At 33.7% G+C, this 17,146-nt stretch overlaps 2 protein-coding genes across 2 annotated transcripts; one reads left to right on the forward strand and one right to left on the reverse strand.

The window, feature by feature from the left end:
- Positions 1-3,186: 3,186 nt before the first annotated feature.
- On the forward strand, positions 3,187-6,804 carry CHIP (carboxyl terminus of HSC70-interacting protein). The gene is made up of 8 exons (XM_016321284.3): positions 3,187-3,554; positions 3,676-3,743; positions 3,856-3,919; positions 4,418-4,489; positions 5,683-5,816; positions 6,039-6,192; positions 6,285-6,395; positions 6,484-6,804. The coding sequence occupies exons 1-8, from the start codon at positions 3,435-3,437 to the stop codon at positions 6,604-6,606; spliced, it is 846 nt and encodes a 281-aa protein (XP_016176770.1). The 5' UTR covers positions 3,187-3,434; the 3' UTR covers positions 6,607-6,804.
- A 5,408-nt stretch (positions 6,805-12,212) lies between these two features.
- Positions 12,213-13,865, reverse strand: LOC107619286 (Mitochondrial transcription termination factor family protein). The gene has a single exon (XM_016321542.3). It carries the CDS (start codon positions 13,544-13,546, stop codon positions 12,428-12,430), a length of 1,119 nt encoding a protein of 372 aa, XP_016177028.1. The 5' UTR covers positions 13,547-13,865; the 3' UTR covers positions 12,213-12,427.
- Between the last annotated feature and the right edge of the window lie 3,281 nt (positions 13,866-17,146).

Consider the following 17,146-nt stretch of genomic DNA (forward strand, 5'->3'; position numbering starts at 1 on the left):
GTAATGTGTGAGAATATGATTACACTTAGGTCAAGTGGGAGAATGTTGGAAGTTTATTGTAATTTAAACTTCTGTTGTGGCCTAATTGTAATTATCTATAAACTATTAATGATTTAATCTCATCCGTTAATTCTAATGTTTGATAGACGCATTAGATTTAAAGATAATAACACATAAAAGGTGGTCCTCTCTCTGCCTCAATATACACGACGTTTTACAGTTTTCATGAAAATACCGTGAAACTGCCATCCTGATGAACGTCTGAAGGAAAGGAAAGGGAGAGAAACCAGTGTTAAAGATCAACTCTACTGTAACCAAAGCTCTGCACAATCAGTCTTAAAGTTCAACTCTACCGTAATCAGGACTTGTTATGGCAACCAATTCAGGTATGAAAATCACAACTTTTAAGATCCTAATTAATGTTTCCGCTAAAATAAGTTTACATATATATGTTTTAGTTGTTATCTACATGTTCATCACTGTGTTTTTTTCTCACACTATTGGAGTAGTCTGATTTTTAATTTTCAGCTGAGTGATAACATTTCAAATGTTGCAGGCATTGGAATCATGGTTTATGTGAAACTTACATAAGAACTCTACCAATGATAGCATCTATGCAAGCTCCAAAATAAGCTGGTGTTGATGATTTGGTGCTGGATGGAGATGATGTAGTTGGATTATTCAACATATGAAACAACTATTGGATGAGAATTTTCGAATCGAGAATTTGGAAAGCTAAAGGTTCTCTTTTTTTCCCCTCTAGATGGAAATTCCAAGATCTAAATAGAGTAACGGTCAATAAAAACTTGGATTAGTCGAATAATTAGTTTACTTCTTTATTTTAGTATATGTTGAGAGTTTAAGTTTATCTTATACATACAATAATCTATTAGTTAACAACAAATTTTTAAATAAAATTTAAATCCGTAACAGAATAGTCTTTAACTTGTCAAATTAAAAAATATCATATATATAAAAATAATTATATATATAAAAATATCATAGACAAGATAATTAATTAAGCTTCGCAAATCATAAAATAAACCTCTCAAGAAGTTGACACTATATCTAGATTAATAAAAATGCAAGAAATGACTTTATTATTAGGCTTTTATTATTTAATATAGATCTTTGTTTAAAAATATTTTTACTCTTTTGAGTTTAGAAGTTATCTAAATAGAATTGTAGAGAGCAAGTTAGAAATACGATGTTGTCACACATTATCCTTTTATTTCAAGTTTTTAATATCCCGACTTCGTCATCGTCAATAGTGGAGAGTATCTGTAAAGACTTCAATGCTCAAATTTACATGGATCGCAAAAAAAATTAAGATAAAGATCTTACACCTAAATCCACGTATTTAAAATAATACATATTGTGTGTTACAATATTATGAACTTCTCTTCTTGGTCATTTTGAGGTTATAAGATATATTTTAGTTTTATGTTTTTTTTTTTTGTTTTTTGTTTTTTTGTTTTTTTGCGTCTTACATTTTAGATATAGTTGGTCTAGAGAAATAAATTGATTTTCTTATAAATTGCTTAATACGTTGTTGTGATATCATATATTAAATTATATTTTTTTAAATATATATATGTAGTCAATATTATAACTTTTTCTTTTAAGAAGAAAATAATGATTATAATATTATCATTAAATTCGTAAAATAAATTATTAGATATTATGTCAATTGATAAGAAATTAAAATGATCTCCTAAACATCTTTTATGGAATTTTTAAGAAATCGAAATAATCATCAAAACGGAATTTTTTTTTATATTTTTCAATCCAGTTCTTAGTAATAATAAATTTAGGGAAATATTCCAAAACAATCCTAATAAACAAATAGATAGATAGGAGATCGTATGATTAAATTCTTAAAACACTTGAATCCCATCTAATGTAAATCATCAACCAATAAAACTAAGTAATAACTAGTAACTGAGTAACAAACCATCCATCCATTCTTCATTACATTTTTTTCTATTCGTCAAATAAAATCCAGTTACCATTTGCTTAACCCTATCACATTCTCATCACTCATGCATTCTCATTACTCATCAAATAAGCTAAAATATATATATTGCTTAATTTATTTTTAATATATATTTTATATTAATAATTATTTTTTATGTATATCTATTATAATTAATAAAATAACCTTTTTTTTCTCCATTATATTGGTGAAATTCGAATAATTCTCTTCTAAAATAAGAGATTAGTAAGATAAAAAAAATATTGCCTAATTATTCTTAAATTAAAACAATAACATTTATGAATCAAACTCTTTTAAATTAAACAAGTTAATAAACTAAAAGAAATGAGAATTTAATTATTTTTAAATTAAAATAATAAAACCTGCGCATAATTATTTTTTTATTTTACATTTTTTGCTTACTTTTAAAAGATTTTTTTTCACAATTTACATATAATAAAATTATAAATTTAATAATAATTAATCAATTTTGATTTATATTTAGAATAAAATTTTTTTGGGACAAAAATGTTATCAACACGATAGGTCAAAGATTAATCCGTCATGGATCTGAGCTCAATTTAAGAGTTTGCCATTGGCCAATAGATTACTGCATGCATAAGGCAATTTAGACCTCCGACACTTGTTTAAGCAAACGAATGAGCTGACCACTCGACCAACTCAAATTGGTTATATATATACTCTTATATTTATTTACCTAACTATGTAAGCGTATATAAAAAATTAGTTATTATTACAGATTCGAATTTCAACCTCAACGATCCAACGATGACTCGGCCCAAAAATCTGAATCATCCTTCTTAGGTCTAAAATTTTGACACCTATCAAATCAACACATCGCAAGCTCCCAAGATACCTTACACACACTTATATCAATCCTATCTCTAAAATATATTTTGATTTGAGCGTCGAAATGTCTTTATAAATTATCTCTACCATTTGTTCAATCGGATCGAAAATAACAAAGATTATCAGCTAGATGAACAATAAATCTCAATATTTTAAGTGATTTACGAATATTTATCAAATTAATTAGTAATATAAAATACACATAAAAATAAATTAAATAATATATATTTATATAAAAATATATAATAATTAATTTAGTAACTGAGTTTTGGTACTAGGTACATTTTTGTTATTTACTCGTGAAATGAAGCGTGTTAAATTAGGTGCGTAAGCGTGACTGGATGGTCGCAGGTTCGCTGGTGTTCTAACTTCTAAACCCCAAAGCACACAAAGCACAATCCCGAGTCAAACTTAAATCGCTCTTCTTCGCCTCCATTTCGCTCCTAATTTCTCCACACTTCCCATTCTCATTTCCTCGACCCACCCATCAAATATAATAAAGTAAAATTATTATTATATTTTATTTATTTTATTATCATTACTGTAATAGAGTTGGTTCCATCAAGAGAGAGAAAGAGAAGAATCAAGAATGGGGCCAAGTGGTGGTGCCTTGTCAGCGGCGGCGAAGCAAGCGGAGCAACTCAGAATAGATGGCAACGCTTACTTCAAGAAAGACCGTTTCGGTGCCGCCATCGATGCCTACACAGAGGTATGCTTTCTAACCCTTTTCCTTTAATTAATCAATAATCATATTTCTTTTCAAAAAATGAAAATTTGTAACGTTTTTGGGATTATTGCATTGTTTGTTTTTCTTTTTTGGGCGATTCAAGGCAATTACTTTGTGCCCTAATGTTCCTGTGTATTGGACGAACCGTGCTCTCTGCCATCTTAAGCGCCAGTAAGTATAGTATATGATAACATAACTTCCTGATTTTTAATTTTATTTTATTTTTTTTTAACTTCTGCTTGGGTATTTTTGTGTTATTATTATCTGCTTTATTTGTTTGTAGTCATTGGGAGAGAGTGGAAGAAGATTGTCGGAGAGCGATTCAGCTTGACAACCATTCGGTTAAGGTCTTTGTAATCTCGTTTTTTTTTTTTTTTTTTTTTTTTTTTGTGATCATTGTTTAGTCTTTACTCTTTAGAGATTTCGGAGTCTTTAGCTTCAATGGTTGTGTTGTATTGGTTAAGTATAATATTCGATTTTCTTCTGAGTTTAGTGTTTTTCAAGTTTGGTTTGTTTGGTCTTAGATCTCAGTAATGGCAATAGATTCTGGGAATCTAGTTGTTAGTTCTCTTGGAAAGCAATCATTAGCTGCCATTTTAAGAATAGAATTGCATTTCTATACTGTCGTATTGCATTTTAACAATCATTAGTTGTGAGTTACCTTTCTACATTTCATTATAGCTAGCTAAGCTATTGACTGTGTTTGGCTGTTTGGAATGTTCGGATGCATCGTTTTATAATTTGATATTTTGTTGCAGATTGTTCATGATCTTTTCATTTTTAGATTATGTTCTTTGATCTGATTATCTTGTGCCCAGCTGAATTTTCTTACGTATATATTTTAGGCTCACTATATGTTGGGACTTGCATTGCTACAGAAACAAGAACATACCAAGGGTATCAGAGAATTAGAGAAGGTTAGTCGTCATTGAATATCTCTTGTTCATTTGTTCATTAGTTATAGCTGTTGCTTGAAATTATTTAATGCTTCATTGCATGGTTAAGCCTTTCCATGGTGTATGAGTGTTTAGCTTTTACAATGTTTTGCATTTTACTTTTTGTGAATTTAATAGTAGATCACTTTTGTACCTGATGAATGGTTCAACTACCTATTGGTGCACATGGATCACTTTCCATGAGTTAAAGGCTTGGTTAACAAATATATACTGATCATGCCATTTCTGGAATTATAGCGTCATTTTTACAAATAAATGCACAAGTCATTTTGTGTAGGTTTAATAATATTGCAGAGGTCTATGTGCATTGAAGTTGAAGATAAATTGCAGGGAAAAGAAAGGAAGAACAAGTTACATAAACCCTTAATTATAATATTAGTTCTTAGAACAATTATGATGGGGGAGGTTCCTTTTTTTTTTTTTAATTTCAAAAGTGCGTCCTATGAATTTGAATTTTGACTATCAGAAATGAGCTCTTGTTATGCTCTTTGATATTGCATGCAATCACCAATCTTGATCCCTCTATGTAAATTGCATTTTTAGGATTGTGGTGGGGTTGCCACTCAAACCTTTGTCATGGAAAGATTAGCAATATGGGTTTCAGTTAGTGCCTTATAATGTCCTTTCATGTGGTTTAGCCCATTGGTAGTGTGATTTAGTGTTTGCTTGCTGTTCTGGTGGATGGCTGGTGCAGGATATTTTGCTTTCCCATTACTGTTCTCTAAATCATGTATTGTCCCTTATTTTCTTTTGTTGGTATTGCAATTTGCCTGCCATGTTTGAAGATATGAAAACATGGATACCTAGTAGGTTCATGTTAGGTTATGAGAGCCAATGGAGAAAAGTAACGGCGCTACAAAACATTAGTTAGAGACAATTTGTATCCATTCCCACATTAGCCAACACTCATGTCTCCATCCTTATCATTTCTTATTTCGATGATAATATACTTTGTTATAGATGACAAGTCACAGATTATCTGATCAATTTGGCTTACTATTGAATTGCTAAGGGACATTGTGCTTCCTTCTCTTTGATTTGACTAGCATCTGATTAAATATAAACTTCACTGCTGATTTTCTGTGTAATGAACTTTTCTAAGATATTTACATTGATTTTTCCTTATTCACACTGATTGTGATACTTAATTTAAGGCTTTGGATCTTGGGAGAGGCGCCAATCCCAAGGGCTATATGGTAGAAGAAATATGGAGAGAGCTTGCGAGAGCAAAATACCAAGAGTGGGAACGGACATCTTCCAAGCGATCGTGGGATTTGCAGAGCTTGAAGTATGTTTTTCTGGTGATTGTCAGACCTATTATCCAAGGGTCATCATGAATGATTGGTTATTACTATCAGCTGTGTTGATCATATTTTTTATAAACTACGTTGTGATTTTTCATTTTTTCTTCCACCAGTTACCAAAATTTCAATTCTATATTGGTTAATGGTTATTGAAAATTTAGCCATTGTATCTAATATTATTTTCATAAAATATCTTCTTGTATCAGGGAAGCTTGCGAGTCCGCTCTAAAGGAAAAACACTCTCTTGATATGTCCCACATGGAAGGATTTTTAGATGATGCTACCACTTCTCAATTGGAACAGTTAGAGGCTTTACAAAGAGTCTTCAGTAAAGCTGCAGAGGGTGACACACCTACTGAGGTGTGTACATGCCATTTGATCACTATCCTTTCATATGTGGTGTCTCAAAAATAATGGCATATCATTGATCACATGGTTTATTGAGTCTACAGGTGCCAGATTACTTATGCTGCAGAATCACACTTGATATTTTTCATGATCCCGTAATCACTCCGAGCGGAATTACATATGAGAGGGCAGTGATTCTTGATCATTTGCAGAAGGTTATTTGATTTTCATGTTCTAATCTTTTATATCAAATGCTTTTAATTTTAAATTCAGTATGCATTCATCTAAAATATTGTAAAATAGGTTGGTAGATTTGACCCTGTGACGCGAGAACCACTGGATCCGTCGCAACTAGTACCGAACTTGGCCATTAAGGAAGCAGTGCAGGCATACTTGGACACACATGGGTGGGCCTACAAGGTTTAAAAATTTAAGTTAGAAATTAACAGTTTTATCTATTCAACAAACACATCAGGATTCTTTGTTTTTTGGTAACTATGTTTGTGGATTCCCTGTGGTGCCGTCCAGAAGATGAACATCTTGAGAGCATCTTATTATGAATTGTACATATGGTCTTGATTCTCATATAATGTGAAAATGTATATAGTTGTCAGCTTCCTAATAGTTTCTTGCTGGCTCATTGTCTTGTTAAGTACTCTTACACACACACCCTCCTTCCCTTTCCCAATGGGCTCCATATATCAACTTCCTAGACATAGCTAGGATTTGAACCCGGTGCACCTCCTAGCAAGTTAAACATAGTTGTCACTAAACCAAGCCTTGCAGTGCGTTTATGTTTATCCATTAAATTCATCTTTTGCTTTCTATTCTTCTTGGTTTTGACGACCTTTCATTCAATAACGTTCAGAGAGGAAGCATGGTTTTCTATAGCCCAAAAATTCTCCTATGTTATTTAATGTTTTGGAATCGATGCATTGGAAATGTATGCTTTTGATTTTTGTAATCTCATTATGGCTTTTCCAATGCTCACTCTTTGTATAGGTTATAACATTTCCCATTTCCTAATTAGCATGATGCAATCAATAAATGCAAACAGGATGGTATTAGCATGTACATTTAGGATAAGGATGCAATGTGACCGTAAAATGTTTCAGTGTAAAATGTAAAATCTTTTAACTTTTTATCTATAATTAATTGAACCACCAAAATATTCCATGTGTGTGAGATGTTTCACGTGTGAGGCAATGTGAAATTGTGAATATTTGATAATAGAAACAGTAACATGGCAACTCCTTTTTGTTACTGTCCCACACCTTTTTGTAAACACCATCTAATGCTATAATTGCATTTCTTTCCAAGTTTCCTCTAATTTTTTATTTTTTTTCAAGAGTGTATTTTTAATGTATTGATAATGTAAAATATTATATGATTATTTAGTTAAATTTATGTATTTGGATGAATTGTGAATTTGAAAATTAGTTATATTTAATAATGATGTGTTAATATTTGATTCAATGTTTGTATAAAATTATTTTATCCCATAATTCTAAAAATCAAACTGAATCGACCGAATCAGAAACCAAAAGTCAAGTAGTTTTGGTACTTGAAGTCTTAAAACAGGCAGAAAATCAACTAACAACTAAAAACCGATGAACCGAATTGAATCAAGAACTAACAAACTAATTGGCATTTATTTAAGGTGTTTGTTATGGTGCTTAAAAGATGTTCTTTAATTGCTAAAATAGGTTAAATATTTTATTTTAAATTTAAAAGTATAAAAGTTAAAAAATTTTAAATAGTTTAAAGTTATTATAAAAGATAATTTAAGTAAAAGTTAGACCTCAAACAAAAGATACCATAGAATTGGCCTTTATTTAAATCGTTTTAGGCGGGAAAAGGAGGCAAAATTTAATGAAATATGAACATATCCTAATATTATTTGTCGGTTTCTCGCTCAAGTTTGCCGTTGTTTTGGCCATCGTAGTCGTCATGTTCTCACCTTCTTTCAGATGCCGTCATCTCCTCTTGTCGCGATTCCAGGAGATATTATTGTCTCTTGCATCTTGCCTTCCAGCCACCCTCTTCTTTATTGTTGCTTCATTGCCTCACTGGTCTCTCGTCCATCTTTGGTCATGTTCTCTCTCTTTTCTTAGATGAACATTTCTGGTCCATTTATTGTCCTTTTACTGTTATTGATTTTTTTTAGTTATTGTTGTATCGATTTAGATGTTTAATTGTTAGTTAGTTATTGTTGTTACCTGTTGTTAGATCTAGCTTCTTCTTGTTACTATTGTAATTCTGTAAATTTACTAAATTGTAATGGTTAGTGTTATAATTGTTAATTGAATTAATTGTTTTACTGTTGTGTTACTTGTTCAATGATAATTTTCAAATCAATTTGGATTATTCAATCGTCAGCTCACTCGTTTGTTTAAGTAAATGTGTTAGAAATTCGAAATTCACCTTGTATATGCAGCAATCTATTGGTCAGCAATATATTCTTAAATGACACTTAGATACAGAACAGATGAATCCTTAGCCTGCCAAGCCAGAAAACAGTAAGAAAAAAAAATTCAGACTACCAACAAATGCTCAAGTTTGATACATCATTTCAAGCCGAAAGGAATTTCTGTTTTACATGGTAGTCCTAGTAGAAAAAAATGGTTGAAACTAGAAATCCTATCTTCACTTCAGTATTTCATACTCACTTTATTAAGTCTTTCTATGCCAATGAGCTTTAACTCACATAGCATATCTCCCCTTCCTCACCTCAAAGGTCACAGGTTCAAACCCTACCGGTTGCAATCAAGGAGAAAATGCGATAAGTGTGTGAAGAGTGTGTGGATATGTTGTATACTTAAGATTGGGGGTTGTCCAATCCACTTACCAAAAAAAAAAAAAAAGTCTTTCTATGGTCTCCATATTCTTGTCAAATGATTCACCACTTGTCAGATAAATCGGTGTGTTGGTTATAGACTTATTATCATGCCATGCCATGTCCGAAAGCCACAAGAACGTCCACTCTGTCATGAGGTCCTTGATGTGAGGCTATATCTTGCCATTCTTAATTGTTGGAGGACATTATTGTGCACTTGGTGTAGTTAATGAACGACAACACTTGAACGAGACTTTTAAGAGTACAAGGTACTTATCCATTATAGTTAGGAGTTACTCTCTCATTTGAGATTTTTATACAAAACGTGAATTAATAGACATGTTACACCATAATATATAATGCAAATTTAAAAGCTTCTCAAACCTGTATCATTACCACAAATTAAGTTATTTTGAAATACCAAATCATTCTTAATCCATATTGCATATATTATGGCAAGCCAAAAAAAGCCTTACCAAACACATTTCTCAGCTTCACGCCTTTGCATTCCTGGCCAGCTTTGTAATGTGACTAGTGGGAATTGCCTTAATCCTCATAACCGTATATCCTATACATCGTTTATGTTCGTTATTTATTTGTTTTCCGAAAAAGATGTTTACTCAATTCTTAGATAAATAGATAGATGTATGATAATGTAGGAGTGATCTTCCCTTTTTCTTGTTTGTTTATCTTCAAACAAATAGCAAAAAGCCAAAATCTATTCTTGAGATTTCTTATTACCTACCCGGGCTACCCCTATCTCATTCAAAGATCTGCTACTGGCCAATGAGTTGCGGCATGCACAAGACGGAATTCAAATCCCGACAATTGTTTAAGCAGACAAGTAAGTTGACCACTCGGCCAACCTAAGTTGGTTTCCCCTCCCAACTTTAATTAGTATGTAAGCGACTAAGGTCCATGTATAACTGAAAGTAGTACATTAATAATACTATGTGGATTAATTTTATGATCACGTATAAAACATAACATGTATTTTTAGGAAACATGTGGGATTCAGGCAATTTAAATGCAATTTAATTATCCAACGGCACAAAGCCAAACTAAAAAATATATATACTTGATAGATCCACATTGGTGATGATTTATGTGAAAATGTCATCCAATGATGTCTACTACATATTTTCCCTGTAAATTTCTTTTTCAATCACTGATTAACAAGCCAAGAAGGCAATGCCTTAATTAGGGGTGACAATGAGTAGGGTAAGATACAGTTTAGATCCAACCCTAATCCTACCTGCGGGTTGACAATATTCCAATTCTAACTCTACCGTTCTTAACCCGCGGATACTCGACCCTACCCATGGGTTACCAAAAAGATGCAACATTATTATATAACTGGATGATAATTTACAATAGAACTGACTTTTATATATAAAAAAAAAACGTATTAAATTATCAATTAATGATCTTTTCTTAGTGGCTAAGGATCTTTTGCATTTAGTGAGAAGTCTTTGGTTTCACATCTAGTTGAAACATATTTTTATATAAGTATATAACATATACATATATAGGGTGCAGGTTGGTCGGGTAAGATTGAGGCTCAACCCGCACGAGAACCCAACCCTACCTGCTACGGATTGGGTTGGCAACCCTACCTGACCGGATTGGATATCCGCGGGTAGGGTGCATGTTGCCACCCTTAGCCTTAATATGCAATTTAAAATTTGGCATAAAATTTGTTCAGTGCAAAAACTGAGTTTGAAAAACGTCTCGAATACGAAAAGTCCAACAAATGTCAAACAACATTCATCTTCTTTGATGCAGTAGTAGGTATGGACATGAGAACACAGAGATGCAGATAAAAGATTCTTGTCTAGAACAACAGCAAGCAGAGAAAAACTGTTTTCACCCAAATATTTATCATCAAGGTCTTTCTAATTGCCCTATTTTGTGGTTGAAATTGTAGTTAACATATTAAAGAGGAAGCTTTCAGCTGAAAAAATCTAGTTTTGTATGAAAACTAACCAACAGGTTTATAGTTTATACCTAAGAAGCACAGACACGGACACGGACACGGAGACACACCAAAATTAAAATTTTACCGGACACGGACACGGCATATATATATTAAAACTCAAAATTACCTCCCCCTTCAACCTTATTTTTTTTCACAACAAATTTCCATAAAGGCTTATCCGCAGAGTCCTCATTTTTTTCAGTTCCAGTAACCCCAAGAGAACTCATCATTCCTAAATAATTTAATAAAAAAAATCAATAATGCAGATAACAAGTAACTATTTGTAGTAACTAGTAACTATGGAGTATAGACTTAGTGAGCTAACATTCTAACGATAAAATAAAAGTTCAAAAGAAATTACCTCAACCCCTAAGTTGCTAAGTTGCTGCAAGCAACGATTTGCAACAACTATTGTGGCAAAAGAGTGCCACCGGTGAAGAGGAGCAAAGCAGAGAGGAGAAAAGCACGAAGCAAAGAAGATGAGAACATAGGGAGATGAGCGCACAGAGGTAGAAGGAGCGGCGTGCAGTGGAGCGACTCGCAGAGGAGCATCGCCGGAGGAGCAATGCACAGAGGACCGGCCTGCAGAGGACTTGCGTGCAGAGGACCGGCGCGCAGAGGACTTGCGTGCAGAGGACGGTGCGTGGAGGAGGGTGACTTTTGCTATGCTCTGAAGGTGAAGGGTCGTGTAAAAAATGAGGGTTGTTTTTTTATGAGTTATTTAAAATGTGTGAGAGACTCCTTGTGCTTATGGGGTCCAAGATTTTTTTTGGGTTAAAGGTAATTTTTTTTTTTAAAAAATTTCTGCAATTTTTACATGCCAATCGTGTCCTGGCGTGTCCAATGCCGGGTCCTCGTGTGTCCAGTGCCGTGTCCTCGTGTGTCCAGTGCCGTGTCATGGCGTGTCCAAGTAAAAAAAAAATTTTTTTTTGCGACACGTGCTCAGGTGTGTCGGACACGTGTCCACCGCGTGTCCACCGCGTGTCCGACACGTGGACACGGCAGTAATTTGGTGTGTCCGTGCTTCTTAGGTTTATACTAACCATGTGCAGATTGTTAGGACAAGGCTGAGGTGTGACAGCCTCTATCTGCTGAAAGGGCACTTTCGCAAGCATAGATAAGCCAACAAGCCAATTGATCTTATGCCGAGGAGCAACAAGATTCACACACTTCGATCGCGGACTCATTTTGGATAATGCCTTTAGTAACTCTAACACATCTCTTTGAAATACATCTATTCAAATGCTGTTCAAAGCTTTGCAGCTTGAGTTTATCACAGAACTGTACTAAATATGAAATATAGTCAGTAGAATCTAAGACACAGGCAGAAATATGAATCTACACCAAATAACAGACAAAATCTCAACAAACTCGATGAACCAGAAAAAGGATATATATCAGCTCAGAAACTTTTGAAACCAAATTAAATCAATTCAGAAAGGAAATCCTTTTCGAACGCTCTTCTTTGATGACTCAGCTAATCTCTTAACATTTTTTGTTCTTCTATAGAATTCCATTAACTCATTGGCAACTTCCTCCTCATGGCATTTGATAAACAAATTCACAAACTTCTCTTCTGTCATCCTGAGTGCCCTAAGAATCGGAGGTCTCCTGATTTTCTGCTCACCATCAATCTCATGTACCTTCATTGCTAGAAGCACTCTTGGCTTCAAAACCGTATCAATATTAAAACACAATAGCAATGGGCATCTTAAGATTGCCTTGACATCGAGCTTCATTGTGGCCAGAATGAAAGTCATGTTCCTCTGAACCTTGTCAGTTGACAATGTCAAAATATGAGGGGACTTCCCAAGAAGCCAAAAGACCTCATCCTCAGACAAACCGAATTTCTCCAAATTCGCAACCTTATCACGAATTGTTTCGACACGTGACACACCTATTAGTGTTACCACATACTTATACATCTTTGAATCCTTGGAAAGCCCTATCCTGCGTATGTATTCCATCTTATCATCGTTGAACGATGTCCTTGAAATGATCGTGGGACGCAATAGTATCATCTGAATCAAGTCCCTTTTCTTAATACCCAACTCCTCATAGAGTGCAAAGGTAGCTTCAATGTCAACTCTACCATCATAGACCAAAAGTGAAGGGTTTCTCACAATGGCTTTGGTAAGCAAATCCTTCGTCTCAAACAATGACAAGAAATAGGCAAGCCTCTCGTTGAAAGATTGGTTAATCCGAGACTGGAAAAACCGGGGCCTGCAATTGACTATCTTAACAACATCAGATGCCCCTATTCCAAAAGCACTCAGAAGATCAAGTTTTGATTGGATTTTGGTAGCATCAGCATTGCGCAAAGCTGGGCAACGGGTGAATATTCTCATCAATTCACCATCACTACAACCCCATTTACTTAAAACCTCAGTAGCATTAATTGGTTTCTCTGCAGGATCCTCCTTTTCAGCTTTAGGTTGGGCTAGGCAAATGGTCGAATAGGTGGCATGCGTAAAAACTTGCAATGCTTTTATAAATGGGGGATTTGAAAATGACTCAAACAGATAAGACCCAGATGAAAACAACCGAAGCATTTGAGATTCTTGAAATCCGGAGTGTGTTTTCGAAATTCAGCAGTTGCAGAAAACAATTAAATAGCAAGTCTCTTTGATTGAACAAACTACAACAAAGAATATAACACAGAGAGAGAGAGAGACCTGCAAATGCAAAGTGAAAAGGTTGTAGCTGCTACAAGGCGATTTCGGAGCGAGCTACAGAGACTACAGACTAATGAGGCTATAGAGATACCAGAGGTTTGACCATGGTCAACGATTAGAAGAGTTTTAGGTTTTATTTCTTACATGATTCTCGAATCTTCGGTTTTGTGGTCTAATTTAATATACGGTTACTAGCTTTATTGGGCTAGTTCTACAATGCTCCGAGTCAAGATAGTGAATTTCATGGACCCTGTCCAAAACAATGTTACCAACCCTTTTACAAAATCAAACATCTAAAATTTGTTATTTTGGCAGCCCAAATAACTAAATTGTTTTTTAAAGCGTTCGGTAGTCGGTACAAGCTCGACCTAGCAGCGGAGGTTTAGACCAAGTGACAATCATATTGTCTCTTAATCAAGCTGCACTAAGTTCGAACCCCAGTTAAGACTGGAATGAGGTTTGAGAAAACCTTAAAGTGTGGGTGTGTGAGTAGTGTAATGACAAAAAAAAAAAAAACTCAACCTAAAAAGGGAGAAGACCTAAAAAGGGAGAAATAGAACCAAATGATACCATTGTATCTATTGCTAAGTCGTATTCTCCAGGCCACATTCACACAAGTCAATTATCACCTTTGAATGTCCACGTTCCACCCGCTGTGTTGAAATTGATAAGCATGTTATCCCTTTTATATCATCAAAGCTAGCTTGTTATTCTTGATAATGTCCACCTATCAAGTATTTTAATTTAGCGTACTATGGCCATCCTTCAAGCCACTCACTTATCTAATTTCCTTCATTTTCTATTACCATCTCTTCCCATTATTTTTTATGCTTAAATCTTTGCTCTCCTTTATCAACTAATTCCACATTTTTGAGAATCTGACATTCATTGTCTGTTCTATTTTTTTAGAAATTTTTGGTCTCACCCTACTTATTTTTTTTCCATTAGCCAACCTATTATATCTTTTTTTTTTTTTTCATGGTATCTCCCAAACTGGCAAGTCAAGAACTAATCTATTGCGGTACTGAACTCCATTTAAGGGTTTGTCGCTTATCAACGAGTTGTTACATGCATAAGGCGAGATTCGAACCCTCGATACTTATTTAAACGGACTAGTGAACTAACTACTAGACCAACCCAACTTAATTACCTACTATATCTTTATTCTTGATCACTATGATTATATATTCTCTTTCTTTACGTGCGTTTCTTCCAAATTCCACTTGAATTCCTTTTAATGTAGCGTTACCTAATGAAGTTTCATTTGTTATTTCTCCCATTAAACAATACAATCTGTCCTCTTATCAGTCAAGTATCCTCCTGTTATATAAAAATTTGAATCCGATCTATATACAACACAACACCACCTATCTATTTTTTTTATAACTATGTTGTACTTTATTCATTTCTTTGTTATTTGCACTTCTTTCTCTTTTTTTCTACTGATTTACTAAGGTCTTTAATTATTTTCTATCCACTATCAACACTCACCATTTTTTCTCAAACACTTTCATATTTCTACAACTCCAAATTACCCATATATCGGCAAAAAATAAATTACACAAATCATGTTTTTTCATTTTATGCTCTAACATTTCCAAGTTCCACCCGTTCAACGACAAATACCATAATTTTGAAGAGAATATACAAGATAAAAATAAATGATATACCGTTTCTTCTTCAACTCCACATAAGGCACACTTTTGTTCCCCTTGGCTAATGACATTTTTTCTTATCAATTTGTCCTTAGTGTTCAGAGCATTATTTATCACAAACCATATGAGTAATTCTATTCTTGGTGGTGCTCTCCCACTCCAAATTATGTTATACACATGCTTAGACTCTGGAATTCTATATATTTTTGCCATTGCCACCTCCACCTCCGTAAATGATTTGGTAGAGTGTATCTCCTATCTGAATTGAATATCTATGTCACGCTATCTTTAAAACTTGCACATAAAGAAACAAACCCCAAAAAATTATGATAAAAGGTGAATATATAAATTATGAAATGTCTTAGATTTTTTTTTGAATAATTTTTTTTCTAATCATTTTTCGAATAATATCTAATATTTAGACTTAAACTTATTTTTATTAAATGGACTAAGTCCAATTATACTAATTAAAGCACAACAGCTACTCTTCCCATTTTCATAGAATCTTCTTTGTTGGATATACAAGATAGATTGTAAATTTTATGATGATTATGAATTTATGATTCAAAAACACTTAATTATTCAATCTTTTCTTATGTAATTTAATAAAAAAAAAATTCAAAATTGTTATTTATCCCTAACTCTCAAAATGTTGCTTCATTTTTTCTCAAATTCTTGGCCATGCACACCAATCATATTTGTTAAGTAAACTCATAATCAACAAATAAGTGTTCAACTAATGGTTTTAACATTCTATAAGCTCTTTTTCTCTTTAACTAGATTTTTATACAATTCTATCAATATATCCTCTCTTCCTCTCCAAATTAAGTCACTGTAACATGCATCTCATAAAACATATTAAGCTCATTTTTTTGGTTTTGGCTATTGAAAATTCTAAACTACTAATTTGTTATCAGATCTGGCTCAACTCGGCCAGTTCAACCAGAAATCCAGTCACCCAATTATACCTGATTGGGGCGAGCCAAATTTTGAATCTTCTAAACATCAGACTCGCTAAAATTCGAGTCGACCCACATGGGTTTCAGCAAATCTGGTGACCCAACAGGTTTATGTAACTTGGACCGAATGGTCATGCTTAATTCTTTTTTTTAAAGTGAAGCAGCCCTAGCCTTTAACGTCTCTCTTTGCTCGAGTCACTCACCACTGGCCCTCAGTCCATTTCTCGCCACTCTCTCACTCAGGCTCAAGCTCTCTAACTTCTCTCGTCTCTGATCTCGGTCACTTATTCACCGTCTCTTATTGTTGCGCTCTGTGCCATTATCTCGCACATAAGCTCGTCGTCAGTCGGCAACGACAGAAGCAGACAGAACCAAGTCTTCTTGCTTTGACTTAATTGGTCATCTTCCTTCACCTTGCTTCGACTTGTGCCTGATTATCATCACTGGTGGTTGAATTTATTGCTGTCTAGCTGAAATAATAACTTAGCTAAATTTTTTCTTGCTATGAATCATATTTGGAGCTAAAGTTTTTTTTATCAGTAAAACCTCACAAAAATCCCGCAACAGGGACATGAAGGCCAGTTTGAAACAAACAAACAATAGAACAGAATCATCATCTAAACATAAACTAATTAAACTACTACACTACTAATTCATAAACAAGTCATGAAGACTACAATATCAACATTTTTCGGGTTCTCGTGCATCCTTCCTCCTTTGATTTCTAAAGTTTTTGTTGATGAAAATTATCATAGTTGGTTTTGTTATTGATGTTAGCACAAAAAGAATGACGTAACATAATTGTTTTGACTATAGTAAGTGGTTGACAACACAAAGGTTTTGGTCGAAGAGTATAGTCAGAG

This window comes from Arachis ipaensis, chromosome B9 (assembly GCF_059453495.1).
Source record: "Arachis ipaensis isolate K30076 ecotype BB chromosome B9, ASM5945349v1, whole genome shotgun sequence".
Lineage (NCBI taxonomy): Eukaryota > Viridiplantae > Streptophyta > Magnoliopsida > Fabales > Fabaceae > Arachis > Arachis ipaensis.